The 21,461-nt window shown below is 46.2% G+C and overlaps 1 protein-coding gene across 9 annotated transcripts in view; it reads right to left on the reverse strand.

Annotated features, from left to right (window-relative positions):
* Positions 1 to 21,461, reverse strand: part of c1qtnf12 (C1q and TNF related 12) — an 87,710-nt gene that overhangs the window by 49,867 nt on the left and 16,382 nt on the right. For 5 of the 9 annotated variants that reach the window (XM_078238892.1, XM_078238894.1, XM_078238887.1 and 2 more), the window contains one exon: positions 9,943 to 10,080. The exons of the other annotated variants lie outside the window; for them this stretch is intronic. In XM_078238892.1, the coding sequence (XP_078095018.1) occupies positions 9,943 to 10,080 (138 nt within the window). The remainder of the gene's footprint in view (positions 1 to 9,942; positions 10,081 to 21,461) is intronic. 9 annotated transcript variants of the gene reach the window in all.

Below are 21,461 nucleotides of genomic sequence, written 5' to 3' on the forward strand. Positions count from 1 at the left end.
ACACTATCACCAGATCATTGCTCCATAGATATTAACACTATCACCAGATCATTGCTCCATAGATATTAACACTATCACCAGATAATTGCTCCATAGATATTAACAATCCCCTAGATCATTGCTCCATAGATATTAACAATCCCCTAGATCATTGCTCCATAGATATTAACACTATCACCAGATCATTGCTCCATAGATATTAACACTATCACCAGATCATTGCTCCATAGATATTAACACTATCACCAGATCATTGCTCCATAGATGTTAACACTATCACCAGATCATTGCTCCATAGATATTAACACTATCACCAGATCATTGCTCCATAGATATTAACACTATCACCAGATCATTGCTCCATAGATATTAACACTATCACCAGATCATTGCTCCATAGATATTAACACTATCACCAGATAATTGCTCCATAGATATTAACAATCCCCTAGATCATTGCTCCATAGATATTAACAATCCCCTAGATCATTGCTCCATAGATATTAACACTTTCACCAGATCATTGCTCCATAGATATTAACACTATCACCAGATCATTGCTCCATAGATATTAACACTATCACCAGATAATTGCTCCATAGATATTAACAATCCCCTAGATCATTGCTCCATAGATATTAACAATCCCCTAGATCATTGCTCCATAGATATTAACACTTTCACCAGATCATTGCTCCATAGATATTAACACTATCACCAGATCATTGCTCCATAGATATTAACACTATCACCAGATCATTGCTCCATAGATATTAACAATCCCCTAGATCATTGCTCCATAGATATTAACAATCCCCTAGATCATTGCTCCATAGATATTAACACTTTCACCAGATCATTGCTCCATAGATATTAACACTATCACCAGATCATTGCTCCATAGATATTAACACTATCACCAGATCATTGCTCCATAGATATTAACACTATCACCAGATCATTGCTCCATAGATGTTAACAATGCACCAGATTGTGGAGGATACTGACCATCAATGCCATGCATCCTTACAGCGCGGCACAGCGGTTAGCACTGCTGCCTCACAGCGCCAGGGACCCGGGTTCAATTCCGACCTCAGGTCACTGTCTTTGTGGAGTTTGATGTGGAGATGCCGGCGTTGGACTGGGGTAAACACAGCAAAGAGTCTAACAACAACAGGTTAAAGTCCAACAGGTGGCTACCAAATAAACCTGGACTTTAACCTGATGTTGTTAGACTCCTTACTTTGTGGAGTTTGCACATTCTCCCTGTGTCTGCGTGGGTTTCCTCCGGGTGCTCCGGTTTCCTCCCCCAGAGCAAAAGACGTGCTGGTTGGACACATTGGCCATGACAAATTCTCCCTCAGTGTACCCGAACAGGTGCCAGAGTGGAGCGACTGGAAGATAGGGAGCCAGATGGGTTTTTATGACAGTTTCATGATCATCCAGCTTTTTAATTCCAGATTTGTCACTTATCATAGAATCATAGAAACCCTACAGTGCAGAAAGGTGCCATTGGGCCCATCGAGTCTGCACCGACCACAATCCCACCGAGGCCCTACCCCCATATCCCTACATATTTACCCGCTAATCCCTCCAACCTACGCATCTCAGGACACTAAGGGGCAATTTTAGCATGGCCAATCAACCAACTGGAGGGTCTTAGCTATGAGGAGAGATTGGGTAAACTGGGGTTGTTCTCCCTGGAAAGATGGAGAATGAGGGGAGATCTAATAGAGGTGTACAAGATTATGAAGGGGATAGATAGGGTGAATGGTGGGAAGCTTTTTCCCAGATCAGAAGTGACGTTCACGAGGGGTCATGGGCTCAAGGTGAGAAGAGCGAAGTATAACTCAGATATTAGAGGGATGTTTTTTACACAGAGGGTGGTGGGGGCCTGGAATGCGCTGCCAAGTAGGGTGGTGGAGGCAGGCACGCTGACATCGTTTAAGACTTACCTGGATAGTCACATGAGCAGCCTGGGAATGGAGGGATACAAACGATTGGTCTAGTTGGACCAAGGAGCGGCACAGGCTTGGAGGGCCGAAGGGCCTGTTTCCTGTGCTGTACTGTTCTTTGTTCTTTGTTAACCCGCACATCTTTGGACTGTGGGAAGAAACCGGAGCACCCGGAGGAAACCCACGCAGACACGAGGAGAATGTGCAAACTCCACACAGACAGTGACCCAAGCCGGGAATCGAACCTAGGTCCCTGTGAGGCAGCAGTGCTAACCACCCACTTAATTGAATGCAAGTTCCCCCAGTTGCCATTTGAATTCGAAGCCCCTAAGCATTCGTCCACACCTCAGGATCAGTAATCCAGTCAGATTATCACTGCGCTATCATCCCCATCATCACCTCACCCGATGATATTTGATTTGATTTATTATTGTCACATGTATTAGTATACAGTGATGTATTGTTTCTTGCGCGCTATACAGACAAAGCATACCGTTCATAGAGAAGGAAAGGGCGCAGGTCTATAAAACTACATTTTACAGCAGGGGGCAATCAAGAGCAGAAACCCTCCTTTAGAGACCATGGCTAATTGCGCTGCTCCTTAAGCAGTGGGGACATTCACAGATGAATATGCAAGGTTCAGCATCATTCGCAATACCTCACCAACCGAAGCAGTCCATGACAGCATGCAGCAAGACCTGGACAACATTCAGGCTTACGCTCATAAGTGGCAAGTAGCATTCGCAACACACGGCCAGGCCACAGCCATCTCCAACAAGAGAGAATCTGACCATCTCCCTTTGACATTCCAACACTGAATCCCCCACTATCAACATCCTGGGAGTTACCAGAAACAGAACTGGAACAGCCATATATGTACTATGACTACAAGAGCAGGTCAGAGACTGGGAATTCTGCAGCGAATAACTCACCTTCTGACTCCCCAAAGCCTGTCCACCATCTACAAGGCACAAGTCAGGAATGTGATGGAATATTCTCCACATGCCTGGATGACTGCAGCTCGACAACTGCGACACCATCTCGCAAGAAGTCTCGCAATACCAGGTTAAAGTCCAACAGGTTTATTTGGGATCACGAGCTTTTGGAGTGCTGCTCCTTCATCAGATGAGTGCCAACCCAAGTCCAACACTGGCATCTCCACATCATGGACACCATCTTGGACAAAGCAGCCTGCTCAATTGGCACCGCACCCACCATCTTCAACATTCACTCCCTCCATCACTGACACACAGTGGTGGCAGAGTGTAACCATCTACAAGATGCACTGCAGCAACTCACCAAGTTGGCACCTTCCATAGCACCTTTCAACCCAGTGACCTCTACCACCTAGAAGGACAAGATTAGCAGAAACATGGGAACACCACCACCTGCAAGTTCCCCTCCAAGTCACACACCATCCTGACTTGCAACTATATTACCATTTTTTCTCTGTTACTGGGTCAAAATCCAGGAATTCCCTCTGCAACAGCACTGTGGGTGTACCTACACCACATGGACTGCAGCGGTTCAAGAAAGCGTTTCACCATCACCTTCTCAAGAGCAATTAAGGATGGGCAGTAAATGCTGGGCCTAGTCAGCAATGCCCACATTTGAAGAATGAGTTTTAAAACATTGTCTATGAAGCACTCATAGGGCCCCAGTATCAAGAAATCATACGGAATTTGAGGAAAGTTTACCACCTTTTCTCGTCCTATCTAAAGCAAACATTATTTACCATTCTTAAAGTTCTTGGGCTGGGTAGGATTTTCCGGACCGGCCACCAGCAGGATCTTCTGGAAAATTCCGGCCTCCGCTTCTCGGTAGGGAGAGGGAGACAAAATGGGAAGCGAGTGCTCTGCTTTCTCCCACCCCCACGGTCTCTGCCATTCAATCAAGTGTCTAATGGTTTATTGGTCTGGAGCAAAGGTCAATTAGGGATGCAAAACCAGTGGAGGATGAGGTTCTGTGGCCAATCAGCATTGCAGGCCGGGACACCATGTGGGCAGAGGGATAATGCTGCTAATTGGATTGGATTGCCAATTGGTTAATTGATTGCCGATTGTGTTGTTAATAGCCAGGGGGGCGATGGCCTAGTGGCTGGACTATTAATCCAGAAACTCAGCTAATGTTCTGGGGACCCAGGTTCGAATCCCGCCACAGCAGATGGTGGAATTTGAACTCAATAAAAAATATCTGGAATTAAGAATCTACTGATGACCGTGAAACCATCGTCGATTGTTGGAAAAAACCATCTGGTTCACTCATGTCCTTTAGGGAAGGAAATCTGCCGTCCTTACCCGGTCTGGCTTACATGTGACTCCAGAGCCACAGCAATGTGGTTGACTCTCAACTGCCCTCTGGCAACTAGGGATGGGCAATAAATGCTGGCCAGTCAGTGACGCCCATGTCCCACGAATGAATAATAAAAACACAGGAGATTAGTCACGGTGAGAATTGTAAAGGTCTGCATCTCTTCAAATCTGCCTATATTTTATAAGGAAGGCTCAAAAAAGATTTTTAAAAAGTCATTCGAAACATACAGATGCTGTGATCTTCCCCAGCAGAACTCTTTATTTTTTCGTGGGACATGGGTGTCGCTGGCTGGCCAGCATTTATTGCCCATCCCTAGTTGCCCTTGGAGGGCAGTTGAGAGTCAACCACATTGCTGTGGCTCTGGAGTCACATGTCAACCAGACCAAGTAAGGACGGCAGATTTCCTTCCCTAAAGGACATTAGCGAACCAGATGGGTTTTTCCGACAATTGACAATGGTTTCATGGTCATCAGTAGATTCTTAATTCCAGATATTTTTTATTGAATTCAAATTCCGCCATCTGCCCTGGCGGGATTCAAACCCGGGTCCCCAGAATATGGGCTGGGTTTCTGGATAAATAGTCTAGTGATAATACCACTAGGCCATCATCGATCAGCTGATACATCAACCATAGTCTTGTGCCAGGTCTTTTGTACCCCCTTGTGCCAAATTCCCCACACCCTTATTATAGCTGCCGTAAAAGACTCTTAAACTTATCTTTTCTCGTCTGATACCCGGGAAATGCAACGGGGCAACAAAAGATTGTGGACGATTGGATTGTTAATAGCTTGCTGGTTAATGATTTCAAAATGGCAGATGGTCTGTCAATCTTGGCCTCGGTCTGTTTTGGGAATCTAACGTGATGGCACTGTATTACCGATATGGTGTCAACGGCAGGTTTTCCCGTCAGCACGGGTAGGCGGGGTGAGGGGTCAGCATACCCGGTGTGGGAAACATAAAATTCAGCCCCTGGGTGTGCCTTGTCAGTCAATAATTCCAAAAGGCAGGCTTAACGATTCACAACATGGGGCTGAATCAGCAAACGCTGTGACGAGCACATCTGCGTTCCATTTCCCAAGCATTCCAACTCTTTGTTATAACAAATTAAAATATTTTGCCCATGAGCAAAATATGTAACACTTTAAAGGATTACATGTTAGAGCTTCCTCCACCAAACGTCACAGGTTTTAAACTGTCGTTCCCTTTTTAGCAGGGGTAAGTGTACTTATTGCTGAAGAGTTAAGATTCTGTGCTGTTGGACAAGGGGGAGTCAATATCAGGCGTTCTCTTCTGGGGTTGGGGGGTCAGGTGGGGATAACTACTTTCTCAGAAGACTGAGGAAAGTTGGCATGTCCGCTACGACTCTCACCATATACGATGCACCATAAAAAGCATTCTTTCTGGTTGTATCACAGCTTGGTATGGCTCCTGCTCTGCCCAAGACCACAATAAACTATAAAGGGTTGTGAATGAAGCCCAGTCCATCATGCAAACCAGCCTCCCACTCATTGACTCTGTCTACACTTCCCACTGTCTCGGCACAGCAGCCAGCATAATTAAGGACCCCACACACACCGGACATTCTCTCTTCCACCTTCTTCCGTTGGGAAAAAGGTACAAAAGTCTGAGGTCACGCACCAACCGACTCAAGAACAGCTTCTTCCCTGCTGCCATCAGACTTTTGAATGGACCTACCTCGCACTAAGTTGATCTTTCTCTACACCCTAGCTATGACTATAACACTACATTCTGCACTCTCTCATAAGTTCCTTCTCTATGAACGGTATGCCTTGTCTGTAGAGCATGCAAGGAACAATACTTTTCACTGTATGCTAATACATGTGACAATAATAAATCAAATCAAATATCAGGTGTTAATCTCTAAGTATTCTGAAATAATAGATATCCATTCCAATTATAAAATAGGAGAACGTGTCCTTATTTTGATGTATGTACTGAAGTGTATTATTCATTCTTAGAAAACATGTGGCAGTTTGGGGAACAAGGGTGGCACAGTGGTTAGCACCGCTGCCTCACAGCGCCAGGGACCCGGGTTCGATTCCCGGCTCGGGTCACAGTCTGTGGGGAGTTTGCACATTCTCCCCGTGTCTGCGTGGGTTTCCTCCAGGTGCTCCAGTTTCCTCTCACAATCCGAAAGACGTGCTGGTTAGGTGCATTGGCCATGCAAATTCTCCGTCAGTGTACCTGAACAGGTGCCGAAGTGTGGCCACTGGGGGATTTTCACAGTAACTTCATTGCAGTGTTAATGTAAGCCCACTTGTGACAAATAAGTAAACAGAGTTACTCGGCCCATGGGAAAATCACCCGAGCAAATGCAAAAGAGTGCCACTCCTGGCAGGGCGGTGTAATTACAACGTGACACGTTTACATAGGAAGTTTCCTTTACAAATAGACTTTATAAAAGAAAAGTCGACAGGGGAGTGTGACAAAAACACAATGTGACAACAAGAAGTAAGGTTTTCTGGGCAAGGAGTGTACATCGACGCAAGACTTTTTAATACGTTATGAAATTTAAAGTAACAGAAACAAAAAATGCTGGGGAATTTCAGCGGTGCTGACAGCACCTGTGGAGAGAGAGCAGAGCTAACATTGGCTCTATTCTCTCGCCACAGATGCTGTCAGACCTGCTGAGATTTCCCAGCATTTTTTGCTTTTGGTCCAGATTCCAGACAGTATGTTACAGGAAAATGTAACTGGATTGATTAGTAAGTTTGCGGATGACACAAAGGTTGGTGGATTTGCGGATAGCGATGAGGACCATCAGAGGATACAGCAGGATATAGATCAGTTGGAGACTTGGGCGAAGAGATGGCAGATGGAGTTTAATCCGGACAGATATGAGGTAATGCATTTTGGAAGGTCTAATACAGATAGGAAATGTACAGTAAATGGCAGAACCCTTAAGAGTATTGATAGACAAAGGGACCTGAGTGTACAGGTGCACAGGTCACTGAAAATGGCAATGCAGGTAGAGAAGGTAGTCAAGAAGGCATACGGCATGCTTGCGTTCATCGGCCGGGGTATTGAGTTTAAAAATTGGCAAGTCATATTGCAGCTTTATAGAACCTTAGTTAGGCCGCACTTGGAATATAGTATTCAATTCTGGTCGCCACACTACCAGAAGGATGTGGAGGCTTTGGAGAGGGTACAGAAAAGATTTACCAGGATGTTGCCTGGTATGGAGGGCATTAGCTACGAGGAGAGGTTGGAGAAACTTGGTTTGTTCTCACTGGAGCGACGGAGGTTGAGGGGAGACCTGATAGAAGTCTACAAGATTATGAGAGGCATGGACAGAGTGGATAGTCAGAAGCTTTTTCCCAGGGTGGAAGAGTCAATTACTAGGGGGCATAGGTTTAAGGTGCGAGGGACAAGGTTTAAAAGAGATGCACGAGGCAGATTTTTTACACAGAGAGTGGTGGGTGCCTGGAACTCGTTGCCGGGGGAGGTAGTGGAAGTGGATACGGTAGTGACTTTTAAGGGGTGTCTTGACAAGTACATGAATGAGATGAGAATAGAGGGATATGGTCGCCGAAAGGGTAGGGGGTTTTAGTTCAGTCGGGCAGCATGGTCGGTGCAGGCTTGGAGGGCCGAAGGGCCTGTTCCTGTGCTGTAGTTTTCTTTGTTCTTTATTCATTAAATTTAAAGTGTTGTCACTGTTGTAATGCAGGGGGAAATGCAACAGGCAGTTTGCACTGAGCGAGCTCCCACAAACAGCCATGTGATCATGATGGGGTAACTGTTTTAGTGGTTATGTTGAGGGATATATGGTTCAAGACCCTGCGTAGGAGTGTCTGGGAGAGCAGTTTAATGTCTCACCCAATAGTGTCACCCTCCCTTACTCCTACACTGAGCTACCAGTCTAGATCAGCGATGGGCAACCTAGGCTCGTGAGTGAACCAGATGAGTGGCCCTTCTCCATCTCAGTGGACAGCAAGATTGAAATCGGGCTTGTTCACTAACCATGATCCCATGAATAAGATTAAATACATTCAATACACGCCGAATATTTCATAACGAGTTATAGAAAATACTTAATCAATTATATATTAATAGAACTATCATCAACAGCAAATGGTAAAACGAAAGAAATATTTATACTTTGGACACAGAGGGAGCGCACGGCTCTCACAGTCAATGTTGTGAGCAATCAGCCCACACCTCACTTCACTTGCCTTTTCTTTACATGCGAATCACTTCAGTCACACCAGCAGGAAAAAAACTACGCAGACAGAAATCAGCAACACCACGTGTGGGCAGCAGTCAGCAAAATATCTCGTGGGGCCGCACTCGGAACCCAGATAGGCCGCATGTGGCCCCCAGGCCCCAGGTTGCCCACCACTGGCCTAAATCATAATAAGAATGTAGCCAAATGAAACCGACCTCTCAATTTATGAGCCAAATCTAAACAGGCCTCACATTACCCCATCATTGTCAGTTTAGTACAATTTGGTATATATTCTTTCACCTTGAGCCAATGGCCTTGGAGAACCAGTTTCCTTCACTCCTAAGAATGATTCCCCCACATGATCAGCAAAGAACGGGAAGTCTTTGGAAGTTAAATCTTGTTTCCAATGATGGGACCCACCATATTAGGAGGGACCGGCTGGCTGAGATCCATTTCATACACTCCCCCAAAAAAAATCTTGTGACCCAGAGACTGTTGATTAGATTCCGTACAACAAACGTGAGAGTGACTGTTTGAACAGCACCGGCCTCTGGTAAGTACAGAGCTAGGGAACTAAATTCATTGAAAAAATGTTCTCACAGGCAAATGCGAGGAGAGAAGGGACGACATGAGGTAAGGCATTTGAGAAATGAAGGATCTGCGAGGCTTTAAGTAAGACATTGGCAAATAAGCTAAACGTCATCCTTGGAGGGAAGGTGCCATCTTCGAGATATTTTCCAGTACATTATTTCTTTTCCCCATTTGCAGTGATAATGAATTAGAGAATACCTTATCAAATAATATCATTAAACTGGAATGTAAAAAGTTTTGATAAATTGACAGATAAGGGTGGCACGGTGGCACAGTGGCTGGCACTGCTGCCTCACAGCGCCAGGGACCCGGGTTCGATACCAGTTTCGGGTGACAGTCTGTGTGGAGTTTGTAGATTCCCCTCCCCGCCCCCCCGTGTCTGCGTGGGTTTCCTCTGGGTGCTCCGGTTTCCTCCCACACTCCAAAGATGTGCGGGTTAGGTGGATTGGCCATGCTAAATTGACCGCCACGGGAATCAGAGCGGGCGAGGGGCGGAACCGTGGAAAGGTCCGTTGTCCTCGGGTGGGATTTTCTGGTTTAGGGTGAGTGAGGCCAGAAATTTAGTATCAGGAGGATTAGCAGGGTAAAATACATGGAGTTACGGGGAGAGGGCCTGGGTGGGATTGTGGTCGATGCAGGCTTGATAGGCTGAATGGCCTCCTTCTGCACTGTAGGGATTCTATGATACGCAGTGGAATAAAGCCCAATAAGGTTTTTAAAAATGTGATTGGGACAGTGTAGGCGGGAGAAAGGTTAAGGAAGTCACAACATCTGATTCAAGTACAAAATCCAAGCCTATTCTGCCCAAGAGCTAGAAGCTCAGGTCCACCAGCTACGTTGTTGCCAGATCGCCAGGGGTTGGGGTGATGGCACCACAGGGGAAGAGGGAAAACTCACTTGGGTCGTCTCACCCTGCAACAAGGGTGCCACCTGTTGGCTGGCCATGGGTTGGCACTGGCGTCGGAGGTCATGCAGAAGTCTACGCTCCGTTCTTCCGCCCTCCGGGATGGAGGAGGGGGTCTGGAGGGAAGGACCCTTGAGATGGAGAAAGGGAGAACATAAATAAAAAGAAAAAGGAATCAATTAAAAAAAAGTCAGTTGCCAGTATAAAGGGGGCGACTTCATTCTCAAAAACCAACTTTTGTTTCGAATACTGCCACAATGCCTCAAAAGAATCACCATTTTGCTCCAATGGAAGACTTCATTTTAGGGCCCTGAAACTCTGCACGCCAAGGGGGCATGTTGGCACATTATTTAGATTGGCAAATGGGCGTGCAGGCTCAAATTATTTGTGGAGTTGACCCATAATCCACTGAGGCCCTGTTGTGCGGGCCTTGTGCCAGCGGGTTGGGGAGAGCAGTATTTCTTGTACCCACCCCTTCAGTCACTGCCAGAACTCCCGCCAATCCTGTGGCTGTTCTAAAGTGTCTCAATAGGTCGATAAAACCACCAAACAAGTTCACCAAAGCAGTACATTGGTAAGGTGGTCAGATGTAATGACACATTAGATTGACAGCAGTTCCTGACTGAATTGTCCTTGGATACAAAAAGTACGAGACGCAACGGCTAAACAGTAATAACCCGCACATCTTCGGACTGTGGGAGGAAACTGGAGCACCCGGAGGAAACACACGCAGACACGGGGCGAATGTGCAAACTCCACACAGACAGTGACCCGAGACTGGAACTGAACCCGGGTCCCTGGCGCTGTGAGGCAGCAGTGCCAACCACTGTGCCACCCTTACTGCAGTCCACATGGTGTAGGTACATCCACCTTCTAGAACAAAGAACAAAGAGAAGTACAGCACAGGAACAGATCCTTCGGCCCTCTAAACCCATGGCAATCGTGATTCCCAGCTAACCTAAAAAAAAATCCTTCTGTCCTTATTTGTTCCGTATCCCTCTATTCCCTTCCTATTCATGTGCCTACCCAGATTCCTCTTAAATGTTGCTAATGTGCCTGCTTCCACCACCTTCTCTGGCAGCGCGTTCCAGGCACCCACCACTCTGCGTGGCAAACCTCTCCCACACATCTCCCTTAAACTTTTCCACTCTCACCTTGAATCTGTGCCCCCTTGCAATTGGCACTTCCATTCTGGGAAAAAGCCTCTGACGATCCACCCTGTCTGTGCCTCTCATAATTCTGTAGATCATCTACAGCCATTTGACACACCTGGGTGGCTCACTGGGCCATTTCAGAGGCAGCCGGATTGCTGGGGGTCTGGAGTCTCGTGGGCAGGATTTTTCCCATGGTTGGGGGGGGGTTTCCTCGCCCCGCCACCCGAAGAGTCAACAGGAAATGCACCCCTGCCAATCAGGGCAGCCCAAGAGCTATTTAACACTCCGAGGAGCATTCATTGGCTGGAGACGGGATTTCTGCCCCCCCCCTCCCCCACACCACCACGTGGATGGACGTCTTGCCTCAGGAAGCTCCGAGGTGGTTGGCAGGAACATTCACAGTGAGAGGGAGCATTACCTTTCCTTCGGAGAAGAATCCGGAGATTGGGGACAAATAGGAGCCATGGTTTTTTGGCCCATAGGAGAGTTACAGTGGTTTTAAAAAGAAAAGGGAATTTTTGAAGGCTGACAGATTTTGTATCCTTTAAGTGACTTTAACAATGATGGAAAGCGTGTGGAAATGTTAAACAATACTTTCCACATGCCAGCCTGGGTAATAATGAGGGACCGCACCATTGGGTAATCTTACTGGACTTGCTGCTTCTAGCAGACAGTAGTCCTTGTAATAGATTCTCCCACAGGAGGAAACATCTTCTCCACATCCACCCCTCAGGATCTTATTAAGATATTAAACAAGATATTACATGCCGTACATGTTTTTCATTGCTTCCTTTTACATGCTGATCTGCGATTGAGGGAAGCTTTGAGAGGAAGGGGAGGGTATTGTGGTACTGCACCCTCTACTAATGGTTGGCAAGTTGCCAAGGGTATAAAATGCAGTGAGGGTAAAGTAGCTTGAGCTGCACACAGTCCAGGATTACAAAATGTGACCTGCTACCTTGGCTGCCCTGGGTATGTACAATGTAAGAAGTCTTACAACACCAGGTTAAAGTCCAACAGGTTTGGACCTGTTGGACTTTAACCTGGTGTTGTAAGACTTCTTACTGTGTTCACCCCAGTCCAACGCCGGCATCTCCACATTATGTACAATGTGGCACGGTGGAAATCATAGATCATAGAAATCATAGAAACCCTACAGTACAGAAAGAGGCCATTCGGCCCATCGAGTCTGCACCGACCACAATCCCACCCAGGCCCTACCCCCATATCCCTACATATTTTACGCACTAATCCCTCTAACCTACGCATCTCAGGACACTAAGGGCAATTTTTTGCATGGCCAATCAACCTAACCCGCACATCTTTGGACTGTGGGAGGAAACCGGCGCACCGGGAGGAAACCCACGCAGACACGAGGAGAATGTGCAAACTCCACACAGACAGTGACCCAAGCTGGGAATCGAACCCAGGTCCCTGGAGCTCTGAAGCAGCAGTGCTAACCACTGTGCTACCGTGCCGCCCGGTGGTTAGCACCGCTGCCTCACAGCACCAGGGACCCCGGGTTCAACTCCGGCCTCGGGTGTCTGTGTGGAGTTTGCACATTCTCTCTGTGTAGGTTTCCTCCGGGTGCTCTGGTTTCCTCCCACAGTCCAAAGACGTGCAGGTTAGGTGGATTGGCCAGGCTAAGTTGCCCCTTAGTGTCAGGGGGCTTTAGCAGGGTTAATACATGGGGTTACGGGGATAGGGCCTGGGTGGGATTGTTGTCAGTGCAGGCTTGATGGGCCGCCTTCTGCACTGTAGAGATTCTATGATAGCAATCTTCCTCTGGCATTGAGTAAGAGTGTGAGTTAGCTGAGCTTGGAACTGTCCAAACCATATCTTCTCACTGGGTCTTGCTTCTCTCCCTCAGGCAGTATGTCTGCATTGCCAGATATTATACAAGTAAAGTTGCCATAGTCCCAGATGACCATAGGCTTCTCTACGGAGAGTTGACTGGTGGTGATTTAACCTGAGGATCACCATACCTCAGGCGAGGGGCAAGGTGGGCCTCCATGAATAACCTCAGTCGGTACGGGAATTGAACCTGCGCTGCTGGCATTGCTCCGCATCACAAGCCAGCCATCCAGCCAACTGAGCTAAACCTCTCAAACAATACCTCAAGGATTATTTGGGGCTCATTGCCCTGACGGACCGCCAGTCTCAGACAATGCAGTGAGTCAAATCATTTGAGACACAAAGCGGGGAGACAAATGAAGGAAAGAACTGAGTACAGCACATATTCGATGGCCCAAGTGGCCTTCTTCTGTGCTGTTCTTTGGTTCCATCACATTACAATACATTCCAGACAAAAATGCTTCTTTCTTTGCATCAAGAAAACAGATGTCAGACTTTTCCTACATCACCACAGAAGTTACGAACTGTGAATTAAAAATTGAATATAAACATAGAACATAGAACAGTACAGCAAAGAACAGGCCCTTCGGCCCACGATGTTGTGCCGAGCTTTATCTGAAACCAAGATCAAGCTATCCCACTCCCTATCATCCTGGTGTGCTCCATGTGCCTATCCAATAACCGCTTAAATGTTCCTAAAGTGTCTGACTCCACTATCACTGCAGGCAGTCCATTCCACACCCCAACCACTCTCTGCGTAAAGAACCTACCTCTGATATCCTTCCTGTATCTCCCACCACGAACCCTATAGTTATGCCCCCTTGTAATAGCTCCATCCACCTGAGGAAATAGTCTTTGAACGTTCACTCTATCTATCCCCTTCATCATTTTATAAACCTCTATTAAGTCTCCCCTCAGCCTCCTCCGCTCCAGAGAGAACAGCCCTAGCTCCCTCAACCTTTCTTCATAAGACCTACCCTCCAAACCAGGCAGCATCCTGGTAAATCTCCTCTGCACTCTTTCCAGCGCTTCCACATCCTTCTTATAGTGAGGTGACCAGAACTGCACACAATATTCCAAATGTGGTCTCATCAAGGTCCTGTACAGTTGCAGCATAACCCCACGGCTCTTAAACTCCAACCCCCTGTTAATAAAAGCTAACACACTATAGGCCTTCTTCACAGCTCTATCCACTTGAGTGGCAACCTTCAGAGATCTGTGGATATGGACCCCAAGATCTCTCTGTTCCTCCAGTCTTCAGAACCCTACCTTTGACCCTGTAATCCACATTTAAATTAGTCCTACCAAAATGAATCACCTCACATTTATCAGGGTTAAACTCCATTTGCCATTTTTCAGCCCAGCTTTGCATCCTATCTATGTCTCTTTGCAGCCTACAACAGCCCTCCACCTCATCCACTACTCCACCAATCTTGGTGTCATCAGCAAATTTACTGATCCACCCTTCAGCCCCCTCCTCTAAGTCATAAATAAAAATCACAAAGAGCAGAGGACCAAGCACTGATCCCTGCGGCACTCCGCTAGCAACCTGCCTCCAATCTGAAAATTTTCCATCGACCACCACCCTCTGTCTTCGATCAGACAGCCAGTTACCTATCCAATCGGCCAACTTTCCCTCTATCCCACACCTCCTCACTTTCATCATAAGCCGACCATGGGGGACCTTATCAAACGCCTTACTAAAATCCATGTATATGACATCAACTGCCCTACCTTCATCAACACACTTAGTTACCTCCTCAAAAAATTCTATCAAATTTGTGAGGCACGACTTGCCCTTCACAAACATGAAAGAAAACTTGTCCTGAATTCGAAAGAAAGATAGATCTGAAGCAGCAATATTTTGGACTAACCGTTGATGCATCTGGTGTCTGTTGTCCAGCCCTGGTAAGGGTTTTTAAAGGGTAGCTCATTCTAATTCATAAATATCTGTATTCTCAAGACTTTGAAAGTTCAAGTAAAATTCTACATACTTATTCCTTGTACATTATTCACATTGTAATTTCTAAATGTGCAGATTATTCAATATTTTGTCAATGTCCTGCATGAGTTTGCTGAATAAAAGACTCACATAGTAAAAACAAATGATACGGAACATTCAAAAGCTGGAACGATGGTTAGCGCTGTTGCCTCACAGCGCAGGGATCTGGGTTTGATTCCCGGCTTGGCTCACCGTCTGTGCGGATTTTGCCCGTTCTCCCCGTGTCTGCGTGAGTTTCCTCCGGGTGCTCCGATTTCCTCCCACAGTCCAAAAGACGTGCTGGTTAGGTGTTAAATTGTTAAATTCTCCCTCAGTGTATCTGAACAGGGGCCGGAGTGGGGTGACTAGGGAATTTTCACAGTAACTCCATTGCAGTGTTAATGTAAGCTGACTTGTGACACTAATAAATAAACTTTTGGCAAAAAAACTTGTAGGCTTGGCTTTGGGTAATCACACTGTGTTAAGGGTGAAAATATATGCTCACTGTCCGCAAGCTGGGATTGTCCCCACACATACATCACACACACACTCTTGTCTATAATGAATGCAGACAGCTTGTGGGCCATTCGCCTGCGAGAGATTCTAGCCCCTCCAGCTTTATGGAAAACACATGCCATGTGAAGACCTTTGCATAATCCCCTTATGTATCATTCCAGAGTTCCAATGTGAGGAATCCATGTCAAACGGGAAGCAGGGAAAACAACAGCACTGGAAACTGACACTCATGTTCCCTCCTGTACAGGGAAGGTGCAACAAGCATTCCAATCGTGTTGGCTTGTGGTTTAGACTCTAAGTCACCACAGAAACAGAAATTCTGCGCTTCAGGCAGTATGCTGAAAGACGCGTTACAATATTGCTTGGTGTAACCCACACGAACGTTTTATCCCCTGGGATTGAATTTAATGAGCTGTTAATAAATCAAATCCCTGGCAACCAGGCCAGACTGAGAGGCTGTCAGCAAATTCTGCGCTGCATGTGCCAATGAGGCTGGAAATAAAGACACAACAAGGCAACAGAGAAGGTGAAACCAACACGTGACCCAGAATTCTGTCATTTCTCTGAGCAATAAATACTATTTTGAGAAGATAATTTGGCTGCTGCTCCTGTTTATGAATGCGGTGGATCGACAGGTTGCCTATTTGCTCTTGCTTTCAGTAAGCAAGAGGGAGATTGCACCTCTGTGTAGATAATTACAGGGAGCTGTACTCATTGCACTTGGACCTCTTAAAAGACTGACACAAGCCAACCCTTGGTCTGCCACAAGCTACTGATTCACACACACACACACACACACACACACACACACACACACACACACTGACACACAAACGCACACACATGTAAGATCATAGAATTTCTACAGTGCAGAAGAGGCCATTCGGCCCATCGAGTCTGCACCGACTCTCTGACAGATGCCGGAATTCTATCATCCCGCCCGCCATGGAATTGGAATGGGCGAGGGGCGGACAACGGAAATGTCCATTAACCTCGGGCAGGAATTTCCAGTCTCGCTTGAGCAAAGCCATAAAATCCCCCCCACAGTATTGTACCCAGGACCCCAGAGCATCTTACCCTATCATAGAATCATACAGTGCAGAAGAGGCCCTTCAGCCCATCAGCTCTGCACCGACATGTGAGAAACACCCGAACTCCCACCTAACCTCACCTTCCAGCACTTGGCTCATAGCCTTGAATGTTATGACGTGCCAAGTGCTCATCCAGAGACTTTTTAAAGGATGTGAGGCAACCAGCCACTACCACCCTCTTAGACAGTGCATTCTAGACCACATCCCCGTAACCCCACGCATTTCCCACGGCTAATCCATCTAACCTACACAAAGGGGCAATTTAGCAAGGCCAATGCTCCTAACCCGCACAGGAGTGTGGAAGGAAATCGGAGCACCCGGAGGAAACCCACGCAGACACGAGGAGAATGTGCAAACTCCACACAGTCACCCGAGGTCGGAATCAAACCCGGGTCCCTGGCGCAGTGAGGCAGCAGTGCTAACCACTGTGACACCGTAAGATGTTCAAGATGGCTATGATCTGCTTGGACATGTAAGGCAAATGGTACCAAGACATTAAGCCATGATTTGACCTTCCTTTTGCTGAAAGCTTTACACCAGATACCAGGAGGCAGCACGGTGGCACAGTGGTTAGCACTGCTGCCTCACAGCGCCAGGGACCCGGGTTCGATTCCCGGCTTGGGTCACTGTGTGGAATTTGCATGTTCTCCCCGTGTCTGCGTGGGCCTCCTCGAGGTGCTCCGGTTTTCTCCCACAGTTGGAAAGACGTGCTGGTTAGGTGCATTGGCCATGCTAAATTCTCCCTCAATGTACCCGAACAGGTGCCAGAATGTGGCGATTAGGGGATTTTCACAGTAGCTTCATTGCAGCGTTAATGTAAGCCTACTTGTGACAGCAACAAATAAACTTTGTCTCGCTTATTCTTAGCAGGAAATAAAATGCTCCAATGTTCCATTCTGCTTTGACATGATGATTACAGGATCTCGCCTGACATCCTGCCTTCCTGGTGGATGGATCTGACTTCCAAATTAACTCATAATTTGATCAAGCTGAGTTCACAGGTCGAAGGAATGTGTCTGATGATGTATGAGTGCTGTGGCCACCTTTATTATAATGTACATCAATGATCTGCGCTTAGCAACAAGAATCTCAAGATCAAAAGGAGTAGATGACACCAGATGAGGGAATAGAACTAACACTGTGGAAGAGTGCAACATAAGGCAAAAAGATATTAGAAACTGGTTAGGTGGCAAATTAACTTTAACAGAAATGTGAACTGATGCACTTTGGGAGGTAGAGAGGAAACATCACCAACACCTTAGAAAATGTTTTTATTCCTTCGTGGGACAATGGGTTCTCAATTGTACATATGTCGTTTGGGGGTGGGAAAGAGAGATATCAAGGGTTTTAAAACTCCTGCCATTTAAAAATATTATTTTTTATTCCTTCATGGGACATGGGCGTCGCTGGCTGGCCGGCATTTATTGCCCATCCCTAGTTGCCCAGAGGGCAGTTGAGAATCAACCACATTGCTGTGGCTCTGGAGTCACATGTAGGCCAGGCCAGGTAACGATGGCAGATTTCCTTCCCTAAAGGACATTAGTGAACCAGATGTGTTTTTCTGACAATCGATGATGGTTTCGTGGTCATCAGTAGATTCTTAACTCCAGATATTTTTTACTGAATTTAAATTCCACCAGCCGCCGTGGTGGGATTCGAACCCGGGTCCCCACGACATTAGCTGAGTTTCTGGATGAATAGTCCAGCGATAATACCACTAGGCCATCGCCTCTCCCCAAATAAACAACAAATTGAATAGGGCGGAAGAACAAAGGGATCTAGGTCTAGGACCAGAAGGCATAATCTCAGAGCAAGAGGTCTGAGACAGTAAGACAGAGATGAGGAGGAATTTCTTCTCTCAGAGGGTAGTGAATCTGGGAAATTCTTTACCGCAGAGGCTGGGTCATTAAGTATGTTTAAGGCTGAGATAGACAGATTTTTAATCAGTAAGGGAATCAAGGGTTATGGGAATAAGGTGAGAAAGTGGATTTGAGGATTATCGTTTCAGATTATCTCATTGAATGGTGGAGCAGACCCGAGGGGCTGATTGGCCTCCTTCTGCTCTCAAATCATATGATCTTAAATCATTAAGAACAACATCGCAGATGAGCAAAACAATTAAAAATACGAACAAAAAAGCTGCCATTTGCTTCCAGAACTATAGAATTCAAAAGTGACGAAGTGACGTTAATCTTGAATAGGATTTTGGTCAGGCCACACCCAGAGAGAACTGTGCACAGGTCTGGACTCCACACTATAGAAACAACATGGAGGAGCTGGAGGAAGTGTAAATATCAGCACTATCACACCCATTCACTTTGCACAATTCATAGTGTTTATCTCCCAAGAGGCTCATGCTAAAGTTTAGCAACCTCTTTCTTAATTAGTTGTTGGAAACTAGCCAGATTGTTATCCATGCTCTCCTCATGGCTGCTTTATTCTGCGTTCTCTCAGCGGAACTGTCATGTCTCCTTTGCTTTTCCTCTTGGCTATAGAGCTCTTGTCCACTCCAATTGCAATATTAGAAGGATTATCTTTGCAAACATCTTTCTTGAAGTTTTTTTTCACTTTTCCAGCTCACTGTATCTCTTTGCCTCCATTAGGTTTTGCTACATAGTGTATGTCCTCTCCTCATTCTTCCTCCAAAAGATGTCAACTCACATTCCACCCCCTCCCCCCTGCTTAAATTTCATCTGTATTCATTCCAACAAGCTAAGAGCTTGTCTACGACCATCTAGAGGTAATAACATGAACAATAACGTCCATTTTTGTATCATCTGTAAACTTTGATATTTTATCCATTGTCCAAATTTAGATACTATACATTTACACACATACAGTGCCAGGGACCTGGGTTCGATTCCCGGCTTGGATCACTGTCTGTGTGGAGTCTGCACGTTCTCCCCGTGTCTGCGTGGGTTTCCTGCAGGTACTCTCCCACATTCTGAAAAATGTGCTGGTTAGGGTGCATTGACCCGTACAGGCACCGGACTGAGGCGGCTAGGGGAATTTCACAGTAACTTCATTGCAGTGTTAATGTAAGCCTTACTTGTGACTAATAAATAAACTTTTACATATACATATGTGTGTACACACACATATATACATGTGTGTACTCAGACAAGCACATCCATGCACATACATGAATGGTTCCAACACAGCAGTTATAGCAAATTGTGATGGGGGTTGTAAAAAAATGAAGTGGGAGATAAAAGAAGAGCTTAGAACACTTTAGGTTAGGTTGATTGGCCATGCTAAACTGACCCTTAGTCAGGGGGATTAACAAGGGAAATACATAGGGTTACGGGAATGGGGCCTGGGTGGGATTGTTATCGGTGCAGGCTCACAGGGTCGAATGGCCTCCTTCTGCTCTGTAGGGATTCTATGACTAAGTTAACCACTCTTTAGGATGGTGTCAAAGAAAATAGAGCTCTGTGCTAAAGATTTTGTCACCACCTTCAATACCTCATTCAAAGTCCCCACCATCACAGATGCCACTCTTAAGTCAATTCAATTTATTCCACGTAACATCAAGAAGTTAATAAATCGGAGTGGACCATGCAGCCTGTCACACCTATTCCACCATCCAGAAGATCAAGACTGAGCTACATTTCCAATCTCCACTTTCCTGCCCTTTCCCCACATCCCAGGATTTCTCTTCATCCAAAGAATCTCTTGATCTTGAATATAACAACCCACGTGGGGTCGAGAATTCCAAAGAATCACAACCCTCCAAGTGAAGAAATTTCTCCTCACATCAGTCCTAAATTTCCAACCCCTTTTCCGAGCTGCAGCTCTAGACACCCCAGCCAGGGGAAATAGTCTCTATCCTCTCAAACCTTCAAAGAACTTTCTGTGTTTCAGTGAGCTAATTCACCTAACCTGTACATCTTTGGACACTAAGGGGCAATTTAGCATGGCCAATCCACCTAACCTGCACATCTTTGGACACTAAGGGACAATTTAGCATGGCCAATCCACCTAACCTGCACATCTTTGGACACTAAGGGGCAATTTAGCATGGCCAATCCACCTAACCTGCACATCTTTGGACACCAAGGGGCAATTTAGCATGGCCAATCCACCCAACCTGCACACCTTTGGACACTAAGGGGCAATTTAGCATGGCCAATCCACCTAAACTGCACATCTTTGGACACCAAGGGGCAATTTAACATGGCCAATCCACCCAACCTGCACATCTTTGGATACCAAGGGGCAATTTATCATGGCCAATCCACCTAACCTGCACATCTTTGGACACTAAGGGGCAATTTGGCATAGCCCATCCACCTAACCTGCATATCTTTGTACTGTGGGAGGAAACTGGAGCACGTGGAGGAAACCCACGCAGACACGAGGAGAACGTGTATGTTAGATGGATTAGCCCATGGTAAATGCATGGGGTTACAGAAATAGGACAGGGGAGGGGGCCGGGTAAGGTACTCTGTCAGAGAGTCAGTGCAGCATTGATGGGCCGAATGGCCTCCTTCTGCACTGTAGGGATTCTATGATTCTGTGAGCTCACCTCTCATTATTTTAAGTTTGTAGAGATTATAGATCCATTCAGTTCTGAAGCTGAGTGCAACAGACACAGCAAAAACTATGGATCCCAAAATGTCAGCCGCTGTGGGCCCAAGTACAGTTACAAAACTGGCATCAAGCTGACAATATGAAAAATAGACAGGTCAGTTTGGTAGATAGAAAAGGACAAATCCAACTAGACCAACTGCCCTTCTATCAATCATCAGAAAATGGGTAGGATTCATCCACAGGGCTAACAAGCAGCACTTGCATACCAGTAACCTACTCGCTGACGCTTAGTTTAAATTTCAGTTCCAGCAGGGTCACGTGACTCCAGACCTCATTACATCTATCCAGGAGTTTCAACAGGTGGGAAACCATGGCCCGGGATT

The sequence above is a fragment of the Mustelus asterias genome, chromosome 22, assembly GCF_964213995.1.
Source record: "Mustelus asterias chromosome 22, sMusAst1.hap1.1, whole genome shotgun sequence".
Classification (NCBI taxonomy): Eukaryota; Metazoa; Chordata; class Chondrichthyes; order Carcharhiniformes; family Triakidae; genus Mustelus; species Mustelus asterias.